The sequence below is a fragment of the Ceratotherium simum genome, chromosome 14 (assembly GCF_057802395.1).
Source record: "Ceratotherium simum simum isolate JZ-2026a chromosome 14, ASM5780239v1, whole genome shotgun sequence".
NCBI classification, from domain to species: domain Eukaryota; kingdom Metazoa; phylum Chordata; class Mammalia; order Perissodactyla; family Rhinocerotidae; genus Ceratotherium; species Ceratotherium simum.
Genome location: NC_141913.1, coordinates 49,322,636 through 49,337,838, shown reverse-complemented (window position 1 = coordinate 49,337,838; position 15,203 = coordinate 49,322,636). Strand labels below are relative to the sequence as shown.

The following is a 15,203-nucleotide window of genomic DNA, read 5'->3' as shown; positions in this document are numbered from 1 at the left end:
TCAGTAGACATAACAAATTAAAAATCGACCGCAAATGGCCACTTTAACACTCAACAAAGCTTTAATCCAAAGAACAGAAATAATCAATTACCTTCCTCAAAAGCTTAAAATTTTAGGAACTATTTCTTAGAGCATTATTTTAAATAATAGGTTTATATTTGAAATAGTCTATATTTGAAATAGTCCTAACACAGCTCTTTTTAGATGAGAATCAAAGAAGAAAAACCAAATGTTTTAAGAAAGTTGCAAGAACATCTGGTATAGTTTACCTCTGATCCTAAACGACTATCTGCTGACATTCGACAAAAAGAGAGTAGTGCTTGGTGGAAAGCAGGAGACAATTTCCTAGAAGAAAATATTGGATGAAAAGAGGACGACACCAAACAGTTACCCTGTCATTTAAGGAGAAAGTAAATTACATGTCATAACTCCCATTCTTGCATTAATCTTACCCCACAAATGTTAGCTGGATTTCTCAGCCACCAATGACTTGAAGGACACTTCACTGGAGAATTATACAAGAGAAAAAAATCAGCAATAATGGCTGATCTTAAATAGCTTGATGTTATGCGAATGAATGGCCCATAAAGGTTAGTGATCAAAACTGAAGTGGTATAGCAGGTCAATGACTACAGAAAGTATCCACAAACTCTGAAAGGACTTTTTTCTCCCCAATTCTCTATGGTCCCATAAAAGTAAACGGTGGATACAAAGGTTGACCTGGTATGTTGCTGAGAGGAATTAAAGTTTTTCAGATCTATATAATGATAAAGATAAACTTGAATGTTAGAAACCTACATAAAAGAAGTAAAAATTAAAGATAAATGAAGGAGCTCATGCAACATTCATGGTATATTTTAAAGAAAGTATTTTTTTGTAATTGAAAATATTAGACTATGTTTAATAAAGGAGGCTAAAACATTTATATTTGTAAAACAATACTGGTCTCTATGTAGCAGTATTCATAAAATTATGAGTTGTACTTTATGTGCTCAATCTACAAAGAAAAGGGCTAACACCAAAAGTTACACAATAGAGGTTATTTAGTATACACCACAAAGGGGTATTCAGTAATTTCTATGATTATAGAGTTAGAGTAGTGTTCTAAAGCTTGAGCCTGTTTGCTCATTTATGTTCCTCCTCCCATATTCTTTCAGTGGAGGGGGTCATAATCCATCCAATTGCCCAACCCAGAAACCACAAATCAGCCTTTATTCTTCCCTTTCTTTTAACTCCAAATCTAATCAATTGTTTACCTTCTAACTATCTTGCAAATCTATCCACTTCTTTCCAATACAGGACAGGCCTCAATCATTTCTTACTTGGATTCTTGCAAATAGTTTATTAGTCTCCTAATATTAGTCTCCTTTTCTCCAGTCTTGCTACTCTCTAGTTACCTTAACCTAGAGGACTCTTTCTAAAACTTAGATACCATCATGTCCTAACTGTCTAAAATGAGTTAACATGGCTTATATGACTTAGTCTTTACTTAATTCTCCAACTTCATCTCCTGTCATTCTTCTCACTTGCATTCTTTGCTTAAACCTTACTAAATGTATGATGTTCTCCTTGCACATGCGGTTCTCCCTTAGTGGGAACACTCTTACCTCTTTGCCTGGTTAACTCTGACTGGGTTATCAGGTCTCAGGTTAATAACACTTCTTCCCTGAAACCGTTCCTGCTTTGATGACTAGGTCAGGCGCTCTGATTGTGTGTTCCCAAAGCAAGCTGAACTTGTCATGTATTACTACTTTCATACTTTATTATAATCGTCTGATCATCAGTCTCTCTCATACTGTAAGGTTTGTGACTGAGGGATTACCATATGTTTTTCTTACTATTATATTCCCTGTTAACACTGCCTGGCACATAGTTAAGAGCTAAAAAAATCACTTGAACAAATTTAACAATCATCTTTCTTCAGAGAGTGGCTTTGGAGTATCAAAGGAGATATATGGAAGTACCCCTAAACACTAAAGTACTACAAATGCTGTTATTCTTCAGTATCATAAGATTTTTATGACTATATTTTATGCACGTTAGAATAAATACATCTTGAGGACTGGGTCATGTCTATATCAACTCTGTAACCTCCATAATACCTAAAGAAAAAAAATATACCTAGTAGGCACACAAAAACTTGTGGCTCATGAGTGGAAAGCTCATGAGTGGGAAAAAAAAATCAAATACTTTTCACTAATAATAAGTACCTATAAGTCTAAAACACATTATGTAGTCATGCTTTCCTATTACATCCCAACACTGGATATAACATCCTTCTGTTTAATAGGAGGAGGAAGCATGACTTTGTGGCTCAGAACGCACCACAGGATGTTGGTGAGGATTAAGTAAGTCAGTATACATAAAGCATTTAGAATTGTGCCTGACATATAAAAAGAGCTCAGTAAATATTCCTTTCCTAAAACTATTTTTTCACATTATAACCTAAAAAATTTTTAAATTATATTTTGTCTCTTCCACTAGAAAACCTGATAATGAAGGGCAGGGAGCATGCTTCTGTCATCTGAGTCCTATCACTGTGACCCAATAAAAATTAAATAAAGTGAAAAAATATTAATGAATCAACATTAGTAATGGAAGCAGACCAGAAAAAAGGACTAGGAGCAAAAACTATTCCTCTCTTTAGCATAGGCAACTACGCAGTATCAAAACCTTCTTCTGAGGCTGATAATGATGGAAGAATAGAGAAAAGGTAAAAAGCACTGGGTAAAAGTGTTTACGGCAACAAAGAACATACATATTATTTACGTGTTTAAGTACCTGGCTAAGATAGAACCTACTCCATTTATGGTTTATTCCTCTTTAATGTAATTTAACTTAGCAATTACTTTGTGATATGTTTTTTTGTGACATGTACTTTACTTGTGCTAAGTTCAAGCCAAACGTAAAAATTCATACATCTGATCTGCAAAATAAGAACTGAAGCTCTTCCAGTATGACAATGTACTGAATAGCTAAAAAATGCATTTCAAAATACAGGATGCATACTAACCTGTTGGGTTTATCAAAATGGACTGTGTTTTTACTTGATGGAGAAGAAGATGGCATTCCTTCTCTTTCTCTCCTGGGGAAAGAATTTGGGAAATTCTCTTTAGGAATAGTGGAATCAACTTCATCTGATTTTGAAAGATGGATATTCTTGTTTTTTCCCTTGTCTGAACTACTTATAACTGGATTCTGTCCACTGTCTTCAGAGTCTTTGTGGGGAAACTGATCCAAAGAAGGCTGAACAGAGTCACAAACTGCTGGGATGGCAAAGTGCTCATTTTTGAGGAAGTTCATTTCACTATAGAAAGAAAGAGAAGTTATCAGAGAACAATTGTATTTTTTAAAACTTTGGCAATAGCTTAAACCTCATAATGGGTTTAATGCTTTAAGAGGGTAACATATTAATAGAAAACGCTTGGCAACTGATTAATCTTTTCTGTACCATATACTCCAAAGCTTCATATACCTAAAAGCATAGTGACAAACACTTACCAACGAAGCATAAAAATGGCCTTATAACCTCTGATTTGGATTAGCACTTAACTTTCTTTTCTTCATTTGCAAAATGGGGATAATTCCATCTAACTCACAGATTATAAGAATTAAATGAAATAAGGAATGGGAAATATATACAACACTATATGTGAAGGAGTTATTTTATAAATATTGACACAACTCGGGGGAAGTAAAAAGTACCTTATTCCTTGGTTCCAAGACATAATTGATTGTATGATTACTACATTGACTGAATAACTTTTTTTGGGGAAAAAGGACATATTAAAAATTTAAGTAATTATAAGACTTTCTTTCAGAAATATTAGAATATGAAAAATTAAGTCATAAATTAAATGTTATTTCATATATTTATATAATCTGCCAATTTCTTTAAAAACTTTAAGAGGTTTTTTAGAAATGATGATTAAATACTAACCTTTCAAGTCTTCCGATTTGCTCCATCAAGGACCATTTCTCACTATTTAATAAACTAATTTTATCTTCTAATTTCTGTACTAGCAAGGAGTTCTAAAATCAAAATGGGAGAAAAACAGAAACTCAAAATCTCACAGTATGCTTTTACATAATTTAAATACTTTTTGTGGACTTGACTAGTTAGTTCATATCTCTCACCTGTACAGTCTGAGGAGTTTCAAGGGTTGGAGGAAGGTTGCCTAAAATTGGTGTAAGAGCCTCTAATTCATCTTCTTCTACTCCACTGGCTACATCCACAAGATCTTTCCCAGTCACTTGATGATTTCCAAAATCTCGGTAGAGTTGCAGTAAGTCTGGAGGTTTTGGAATGTTTAATCCTACATCATCCCACAGTTCAAAATCCTAAAAGATAAAAAAAATCTATGAGGCAATTTTATCCTGCATTTTTGAGATTCATTTTATTCCTTATTGCTAATATCTTGAAAACCCAACATAATCATAATTTTGTTGTAATGTCAAAGTGTATGTTCCAAGTGAGAAAACATCACTCCTAAGCCTACTTTACATGTTCCACTGTCCAATATTATTCCTATAAATTTCCTGATATTCTAGGTAAACAGGTTTCACTGTCTTAGATGTCAAGATGATACACATACAATCTTTTTTTTAAATCTCTCACAAGTGTAAACTCAACTTTAAAGTTTGTGTTAACTTTCAAGCTTGTAAAATATGTTTAAATATTTGCATGAAGTCATAGAACATGTCTAGATTAAGAAAGTCTTAGTTCCTAAGTTGTACCTATTATGTATAAGTAAACTAATTGATAGCATTAACTTTGTTCTTCCTTTCTTTATTATTCCAACCTATATATATATTTAGTGTAACCTCTGGTGGAAAAGCAAACAATTTAATCTGCTTGTCTTCTAGCTATTTGCAGCTAATTTATAATATTAAAAATGCTTCTAGAAATTTTCAGAATCCAAACAGCTGCTCTTTGGTTTGTTGTGTATGAAACATTCTCTTGAGTTCAATCTAACACAATTTTATTATTAAAGTACAAAAAGGCATAGCACCACAAGCCTTCTATGGGCAGAGATATTTTTTTTTTTTTGGTGAGAAAGATTAGCCCTGAGCACACCTGTTGCCAATCCTCCTCTTTCTTGCTGAGGAAGATTGGCCCTGGGCTAACATCTGTGCCCATCTTCTTCTATTTTATGTGGGATGCCTGCCACAATGTGGCTTGATGAGCGGTGCGTAGGTCCGTGCTGGGATCCAGGACTGTGAACCCTGGGCTGCCAGAAGTGGAGCGCACACACCTAACCACTACGTCACCAAGGTGGTCCCCAAGGGTAAAGATTTTTTTTTTTTTCTCAATTATTTATTTATTTTGCCCCCAAAGCCCCAGTAGATAGTTGTATGTCATAGCTGCATATCCTCCTAGTTGCTGTATGTGGGACATGGCCTCAGCATGGCGGGAGAAGCAGTGAGTTGGTACGCACCTGGGATCCGAACCCGGGCCGCCAGCAGTGGAGCGTGCACACTTAACCGCTAAGCCATGGGGCCGGCCCAAGATTTTGTGAAGAGCTTTGTCAAGTTCCAGAGTAATCAATCACATGCAAATACATTGTCCTACCACTCTTTCTTCCTCTAATACATCAGAATGTCGTACTAATTTGATATCCTATAACTTATTTATTTATGAAACCCTCTTTGAGAAACTATGGCATATTCATTTGAATGTTCTAAATGTGATACTCTTAATCCTTTGAGGGTTTATTTGAATAATGGGAATAGCTATTTTTGAGGGTTAAATCTGAGGCAGATATAAGACAAGTATTATGAGTGGGGGCTTTGGAGAAAATCAGACCCAAGTATAAATTTCATAACTGTCTCTGTTACTACTGTTAGAACTTAATTTAAAATTTAAACAGGTCATTTGTAAAGTGGGTATAATAATTATCTCTTAGGGTTTTTGTAAGGATAAAATAAAATGTCTATTAAGGCCTTACCACAGTGCTTAGCCTACAAGAAGTAAACAAATTTAAGCTTTTTTTTAAATTATAAAATGAATATTATACATATTATTCAAATGTCCATTTATCTATCTATATTCATCTGATATTTATTACCTATCTACCCTGTGCTTAGAACCAGGGATAAAATATCGTCACCATTAAAGGGCTTTCACAATTAAAAAGCGGGGACATAAAGAAATAGGTAGAATCTAAACGATTGAAGAACTGTCAAGAATGCAGAGAAAGGAGTCAATTTCTGTCTTGAGGTAGGCGAAGGAAGTCTCTGAAGGGTGATGACCTGTGCACTCTCTTGGAAAAGGTTTTGGTATTTACAAGGCATATGGCAATGAGAGGATAGGGGAACTAATTATTTCAGAGACAAGGGGAAAAATGAGCAAAAACACAAAGCTCTGAAAGAATCAGATATGTTCAGGGAGATGCCAGCCCTTCTGTTTGGCATGATTATAATGAATATGCAAAAGACAATGTTGGAGAGGCAGGTAGAATGATAAGCTAAAAAGAAAGTTGAGAGTGCTTATAAATTTGGTATTGTTAAGGAAGAGTTAAAGCAGAAGGCAGGAGAGATGACTATGTGATAAACAGGGAGAGATTAGGAAAGTAGAGATATCAATAAGGTGAAAAAACAGATATAGTGGGAGTAAGGAAGTGACCAAGTCTGGAGTGGCAGTGGGAGCATGGTAATTTCCTATAGTAGAGCTCAGGGCAATGTCGCTGGGCGCCAGGGAGCTTCTGGTATTAGATTGTGAAATGGGCCATCATCTACTTGGAAAATAGGGGAAACAGGGTTCTCAGTGAAGAGACAAGTTTTATTTAGGGCAAAAAGGACATTCTGAGGAGATGTTGAAAATACAGAAAGTTTATTCATGATTAAATAAAAGTTTCAAATAGCATGATAGAAAGAAAGGGTGGGGAGTAAATTAGTCATAAAAGAAAACTGGCAGGAGGGAAGCAAAAGCAGTATGACAATGATTGTATGCAGATAAAAATATGAGAAAACTATCAATAAATATTTATTGAGTGCTTACTATATATTCAGATACAGAGATGAACAAGAGATTCTTTTAGCCTCAAAGAGCTTATAGTCTAGTCAGGGAGACAAGATAATTTCAGGTAATGAAAAGTGCCATTAAGAGGATAAAAATGGGGGTATATGATAGAAAATAAAATAGGGTGAGACTTCTTCAAAATTCTTAAATTTTGGCTAGAGGCTGAACACGAAAGGAGGGCTTTAGACAGCACTGGTTCAGGCCAGCTGAAATTAGCACTAAATGTCGCTTAATGGTTAAAGAACAGGTTATTGATGAGCGCTTCCACTGCCGTTCTTAAAAGGCAGCTTTACTGAGGTGTAATTAACATACAATAAACTGCAAAATTTAAATAAATACACCAGCTAATTTAAAATGTACAATTTGCTAAGTTTTGACATATGTATACACCCCTGAATAGATCACCATAGTCAAGAAAATAAACTAGTTGACTCCCAAAAGTTTTCTTGGGCCCAAAGAAATCCTTCCCTCTTATTCCTCACACCTGCCCTGTTCCTAGGCAAACACTGATCTGTCACTGTGTGTTAGTTTACCTTTCTTAGAATTTTATATAAATGGAATCACACAGTAAGTACTCTATTTGTCTAGTTTCTTTCACTCCGATTAATGATTTTTGGATTGATCTATGTTGTTGTATCTATCAGCAGTTCATTCCTTTTTACTGCTGAGTAGTATTCAACTGTAAGGATATACTAAAATTTTTTATCCAATCACCTACTTTGGGACATTTGGGTTGTTTCCCAGATTTTAGCTACTATAAATAAAGGTGCTATGAACATTGTGTAGGAGTCTTTGTATGGACATATGCTTTCATTTCTCTTGGATTATAATGTCTAGGAATGGAATGACCAGGTCATACAAGTGGTGAATGTTTTAAGTTTTTAAAGACTGCCAAAATGTGTTCCCAAGTGACTGTATCATTTTGCATTCCCACCAGCAATGATGAGATTTCCAGTTGCTCCACATCCTTGCCAAGACTTGGTACAGTCTTAGATATTCTAACAAGTGTGTTGTGGTATCTCACTGTGATTTAATTTGCATTTCTCTAACGGCTAAAGATGCTGAGTATCTTTTTCATGTGCTTATTTGCCATTCATGTATGTTCTTTTTTGAAGTATTTATTTAAATTTTTTGTCCATTCTTTTAAAAATTACATTTTTTTCTTATTATTGAGTTTAAAGAGTTCTTTATATATTCTAGATACAAGTCTTTTATCAGACACATTACTTACAAATATTTCACCAATCTATGGCTTATCTTTTCATTTGCTTCAATGTGGCTTTCAAAGAGCAGAAGTTATTAATTTTGACAAGAACAAATTTGTTGAAGGACACTCTACTTTTCCTGTCATATCTAAGAAATCTTTGTCTACCTTCCAAGGTTGCAAAATTTTCCCTGTTTTCTTCTAGAAGCCTTTTTAGAATTTACATTTAAATCTATGATCCATTTGAATTAATTTTTGTATATGGAGTGAGGTATGGTTTGAAGTTCATTTTTGGGGGCATATGGATATTAAAGTGTTGTAGCATCAACTGCAAAAAACACTATCCTTTCTGTATGGAATTTACTTTGCATTTTGTCAGAAATCATAAGATCATCTATGTATAAGTCAATCTCTTGACTCTTTATTATGTTCCATTGATCTATTTGTCTATCTTTACACCAATAAGACACTGTCTTGACTATAATATCTTGAAGTCAGATAGTTTAAGTCTCCCAATTTTGTTCTTCTTTATTAAAGTTGTTTTGGTTATACTAGATTCTTTCCATTTCCATATGAATTTTAGAATAAACTAATTAATCTCCACAAAAAATGGTGGTGAGATTTTGATTGGGATTGCATTGAAAATACAAATGAATTTGGTGAAACTGATAGTTTGACAACATTGAATCTTCTGATCTATGAGCACAATATATTTCTTTATTTATGTCTTCTTTAGATTCTCTCAGCATGTATACTAGTTTTCAGTGTACAAGGCTTTATCAGATTTATCCCTAAGTATTTCCTATTTTTTGATACTTTTGTAAATGATGTTTTTAAAATTTCAATTTCTAATTGTTGCTAGCATACAGAAATACAATTGAGTTTTGTTTCCTGATCTTGTATCCTATAACCTGGCTAAAATCACTTATTAGTTTTAGTATCTTTTTTGGATAGTGCACAGGATTTTCTACACAAGTATCTATCAGGCCACCAACGAATAAAGACAGTTTTATTTCTTCCTTTCCAAAATGTGTGCCTTTTATTTCTTTTTCTTGTCTTGTATTGGCTAGAATCTTTAGTGTGATGATCCAGAGAAGTAGTGAGTGCAGATATCCTTGCTTTGTCCTTCATCTTTCACCATTAAGATGATGTTAGTGATAGGCTTTCTGTAAATGTCTTTTATGAGGTTGAGGACATCCCTCTCTTTCTCTAGTTTCTTTAAAGTTTTTATGGGTTATAGATATTTTTTCCACATCTTCTGAGATGATCATATGATGTTTTTTTCTCTTTTAGTTTCTTAATATGGTGAATTACAATGGTTGATTTTTGGATAGCAAATCAAACTTGCATTACATGGATAAACCATTTGGTCAGGATGTATTAGCCTTTTTACATATTGTTGGATTTGATACAGTAAAATGTTATGTAGAATTTCTGCATCTATGTTCATGAGGGAAAGGAGCCTGTAACTTTTTTTTCGCCTGGGATCTTTTTGTCTGGTTTTGATATCAGAATTATGCTGGTCTCATAGAATGAGTCTGGAAGTATTCCCATCTCCCATTTCTAGAAGAGTTTGTAGACAAGTGGTATTACTTTTCCATCAAATGTTTGGTAGAATTCACAAGTCAAGCCATCTAGACCTGGAGTTTTCCTTGTGGGAAGGTTTTTAGTACAAATTCAGTATCTTTAATAAATAAACAGTTCTTCAAATCTACTTCTTCCTGAGTTAGCTTTGGCAGTTATCTTTTTTCAAGTAAAGTTGTTCATAAAATTCCCTTTTTATCCTTTTAATATAAGTAAAATCTGTAGTGATGTAACTTTGCTCATTCTAGATTCTGATAATTTGCTTCCTCTCTCTTTTTCCTAATCAGTCAGGCTAGATGTTTATCAATTTTATTGATTCAAAAAATCAATTTTTTGTTATACTGATTTTTTTCTATTGTTTTCTGTTGCCTGTATCATTGTTTTATGCTGTCATCTTTATTATTTCCTTTCTTCTGCTTACTTTCAGCTTCGTTTAGTTTTCTTTTTCTAGTTTCTTAAGGAAGAAGCTGATTTCATGGCTTTGAAATCTTTCTTTTCTATTATAAACATTCAGTGTTATAAATTTCACCATAGGTACTGCTTTAGCTACATCCTGCAAATTTTGACATGTTATGTTTTCGTCTTCATTCAGTTCAAAATATTTTATAATTTCCCTTTCAATTTCCTCTTTATGTTATTTGGAAATACTCGATTACAAATATTTAAGGATTTTCCATATATCTTTGTTACTCATTTAATTTTATTGTGATCAGAGAACATACTTTGTATTACTTAAATCCTTTTAAATATTAAGACTTTCTTTATCATCCATATTATGGTCTATCTTGGTAAGTGACTCATATGTATTTGAAAATATGTATCTGGCCTATTGAAGGATAGAGTGTTTTATTAATTTTACTTACATCAAGTTGGTTGACAGCACAGCACATGTGTTCCATATCCTAACTGATTTTCCATTACCTTTTCTATCAATTATTGAGAGAGCAAGCTTGAAATCTCTAGTAATCTGCCTTTTTAATAGGAAGGATAGAGCATTTACATTTAAATGGCTGAGATTTAAATCTACCATCTTGCTATTGTTTTCTATGTGTTTCATATACTCTTTGTTCCTCTTTTTTTTCTTTTGCTGCCTTCTTTTTGGCCTCTCAATGTTTCTCACATATACACCATTTTTCCTATTCATTGTTTAGTTGATCATTAACCTAAATTTGTGATTTAGGTTAATCATAAAATATGATTAACCTAAAATATAATCATAATATAGTGTAATATTTATGTTAGGTAAATATTAGTTTAATGTCTTTGACATAGTTCAATAAAACTACCATTTAATAAAAATTAGCTAGATAGTTTATTAATTTTATTGTATTTAGTTTTTGCCAAATACATTACAATAACTGAGGGAGTAACTGAACTATCTCCCTTACAGAACTTTTATTTTTGCTAAATGATCTAGGGGATATTTTATGGACCAATGGAATACACCTGATTCAAAATCATGGCCTCCTCATTTCTACATAATAAACTCTTTGGTATTTACTTTCCTAAGCGCAAGATTCACACTGATCCATTAGCCCTAAGAAGTCAAAATATTCCAGAGTTGGGAGATAACACTGAAACAAGCCATCATTTCTTTGCTTACAAGAGTTTATCAGGAAGATAATGAGGTTCTAAAATTGGCTCCTATTCAGATACACCTTATATTCTCACTCTCACCCAAAATATTCTCTCTTAATTGTTGTTATCTATTTATCTATCATCTTAATTATTATAGTGCTATTGAGGAGGTTTTTAGTTAAACTGGTTTATAAGTATACATTAATCTGTACTACCAAGTAAATGTTTTAAAGTAAAAAAAAAAGCACATTTTATAAATACATGCAAATATGAGCAGATTATATAGTTACTGGGGAGTTGTAAAAAGCTACCTGAAAAGAATGACAGTCTTTATGTAGAAGAGGAAAACTATAAGCCAAAAGAGTAATAGACTGAGCAGGCAAGTAAATGTCATGTTTGGTAACTAGCCTTATAGAATTTTACTACATGGATAACTTTTTAAAAATTAAAGAAACTAGATAAAAGAGAAAATAAATAAATTATATGTTAAAACTGTACCTGATCATCATTTTCATCAGAAAAGGTTATTGATGTAAGCTTGTAGTTATTCTTCAATAAAAATTCGTTGACTAAGAAGTTTAGAGCTCTCTTTTCAAGAGGTTTGATTGGCTCCTGGCGGCAAAACAAAAGACAGATACAATATCGTAAGTTTTCCTCCTTCAATACTTGTGCTACCATTTTATGTGGAAGATACATTTAGATCTGTCATTCACTCACCTGAATTTCAGGACTTGATTTGTAATTTTTTCGTTCCTGTAAAGGAACTTCGTGTTCTGGTGAAAGAAAATATAAATAATATTTTACTATTTTACATTTGAAAATATCTCAGCTACTTCTACATTGTCAAAGTAGAAAAAGGCTCAAAAAAGTTTTATGTACACCACCTGCAGCCTTTGTCAGGTTGGCTCGGAGGGCCTGAATGGTCTCCTTGGCTTTCCGTAGTTCAAACTCCAGGACTGGACAGGGATTTGGAATAAACATACACAGCCATCCAACCAAGAAAAGGGAAACAAAAATAAAAAAATAAAAAGCAAGGATGGGTATGAAAAAAAAATACAATTTGTATTGAAAACAGAAAGCATGCAATCTTTATGAAACTTGTGAACGCATGCAGCAGAGTTGATTTGCAAGCAAACTGGTGAATGTTTTCCATAGTTTTAGAATTCAGGGGACTAATGATCAAATGTTCTAGCTGTCTGACAAGGAATAGCACTATTTAAAAATACAATCTGTGGCGTACTTGCATTTAGGTAAATAAAAGTGTTAGTAATCTGGGTGCTTCTGCTTCACTCAGTCTAGGTAAGAAAACACAATGGAATGTTTTCAGGTGACATAATTTTAGGGGAAAAGATAAAAATTAGATGAAGTCCAAGCAAATATACTTAACGAAAACCTTAGGATTAAAAAAAAAAAAAGGTATTTTTAAATGCATTATCTAGAATAATGTTATAAAATCAAGACACAAAATGTTAGTGAATATATCCCTTCCTTACAATGTTGAAGGAATATGGTTTAAATACTTAACAAATGTTGGGATGCCTATAAATTTTTCTACAAACAAGTGTAAGTTTTCTATAAACAAGCATAGATATATTAAACACATATCTAAAAAAAGTTCCTAGGGTTTTATTTTAGGTTTCATTTAAAGTCAAAGGGTAGAAATAGTTTATCTTTTAATTTCTAATTAAGATCATTCTAAAGCAAATAATTGTGTACAATTCTAAAAGTGTAGTTCTCTAAGGCTATTAAGTAAAATTAAGCAGAATTTCAAAGTTTCTGATAACTCTTCAAATGGATATTTGTTCATGTTAAGAGATATTATTGAAATTCAAAGATTTCTCCTGTTACTACAGAGTCTGATTCTAAGATAAACATGAATACTGAGGAAACATTTTAATAAGCTCTTTAAAATGTTTCATTATAAGCAAGAGTTCACTATATGAGTCTTAACTGGAAATTTTCTTTAAAATATGTAAATACTGCTCTGAAGAGAAAGCAAGATAGATGTGGAAAAAGAGCCATTTCCGTGAAGTAAAGCTCTGGGAAAACTAAGTGATCTTTGTTGCAACCAGATATTAAAAAATTATAGTATTTAAACAGTTCTACATAAAAATTAGCAAATTAAAAAATTTAAAGAAGCAATTTTTTCCTGATTGACTAACAAACAGAAAAAAAGAACTTGGCAAATGAGATGCTCTCAGAGACAACAAAGCTATAAAAATATATGGAAAAATAGGATTCACTCAGTTTGCATATTTTCATTAAAAACTTAAGATGTAACTGAATCACATCTAGTACATGAAGACCAATTATTTTGATGCACAGAATTTCACTGCAGCAACATGGAAGCACAACTAAAAATCAGAGGACATGTATGTTACTATTTCTTTTTTGGTAGTTAGCAATGCTGATCTGCAAACATTTCTGTGCAACAAAGTTAAAACATTTTCCCTAATACTTGACACTTCTGGAAACTCTTAGAGTTTGTGTTTAAAGTCAGACCGCACACATTCAGTGTGTAAGGGAAATACAGAATAGGATTACTGTTTTTTTCTAAATTTTAAAACTCTAGGCAACTGATTTTGATTTAAAAATACTTAACTATACCTTAAGTAAAATGAGTATACATATTATGTTTAACATCACTTACAATTTACTTAGACATGTTACAGAACAATTGCAGATCAGAAATGCCCTGCACCAGAATGAGAGAAATACGAAAAAAATAAATGAAAAAAAAAAACCAACAAACTGGTTAAAACACAAACTGAAAAACTCAAACTCAATTGGTGAAAGTTTAGGTGACCAAGAGGAAAACACTGAATGATCAAGGCACAGAAAGCCAGAAAAACCCATGTCAGACGGCAAGAATTTATATTTTTATGTACATCCACATATACGTTGCCAAATGTCATTAAAAGTAACCAATGCTTTGAAAAGATAGTGCTTATCAAAATGAATTCACTCTGCTGCATGTTTCTTAATATACAATATAGACTTTAAAGGACAAAGGCAAATCTTTGAAGATATAGTACATCTCTATAAAGTAATTGCAGTTACATGAGAAAGTTTCACAAGAAAGGTCTGAACAGCTATATTACACATATAGATATTTGTTGTTTCTTTACTAAAAAAATATTGGATTAAAGCTCAAAATTAACTATTCTGTAGTGAGATACATTGTACCAAACAACCTCCAAGTATTTTTCAAATATTCTTCATAAAAATGTTTGAGGATGTTTATGTTCTTAAAAAACACTGTAAGAATCAACTACCAACTGTCCACTTCACTATCCCAACCCTCAACTAGCCCAACTCTGCTGAAAGCAATTTTACTGAAACTAAAGTAATAACTGCAAAGATGTAGGCAAATTTTAATATTGCATATTACAAAATTATCAAAATAATTAATGATTAAGTCAGTATCAGCAACTCTAGATTAGTTGAAACAGTTATTTCCCAACCTTGGGAATAATACTGGCATTATTGGATAATAATAATATTGGTATTATATCAGAGGTACTTGAGTGTTTGAAGATTATGCTGTAATGACTTGGGAGATATACAACTGACTATGTGGAGACACCAAAGGTAAAGTGTTAAATTTCAAAGCAAAAAAAATATGAATCCTTTGTTGCCCCAACTCAATATATACTGGTATTATCTTGAAATATTTGCTAGTCTTAGTTCATTTTGGTATGAAACTGAAAAATATTATTTTGGAAGATCTTTCCCATAACACTGATCAGAGTCAAGTATTTTTTCATTCCCACTCCTGTTCACTACTGAAGAGTTCAAATCAATAGGTATGAGTCA

At 32.7% G+C, this 15,203-nt stretch overlaps 1 protein-coding gene across 5 annotated transcripts in view; it reads right to left on the bottom strand.

The window, feature by feature from the left end:
- Positions 1-15,203, bottom strand: part of RELCH (RAB11 binding and LisH domain, coiled-coil and HEAT repeat containing) — a 116,854-nt gene that overhangs the window by 71,905 nt on the left and 29,746 nt on the right. For all 5 annotated transcript variants that reach the window (XR_015554336.1, XM_087439313.1, XM_004422599.3 and 2 more), the window contains exons 3-9: positions 12,272-12,343; positions 12,105-12,160; positions 11,886-11,999; positions 4,138-4,341; positions 3,941-4,032; positions 3,014-3,307; positions 270-345 (exon numbers count right to left, since the gene is read on the bottom strand). Coding sequence is in view for 4 of the 5 variants with exons in the window: in XM_087439313.1 (XP_087295439.1) it covers positions 270-345; positions 3,014-3,307; positions 3,941-4,032; positions 4,138-4,341; positions 11,886-11,999; positions 12,105-12,160; positions 12,272-12,343 (908 nt within the window). In the remaining variant the exon portion in view is untranslated. The remainder of the gene's footprint in view (positions 1-269; positions 346-3,013; positions 3,308-3,940; positions 4,033-4,137; positions 4,342-11,885; positions 12,000-12,104; positions 12,161-12,271; positions 12,344-15,203) is intronic.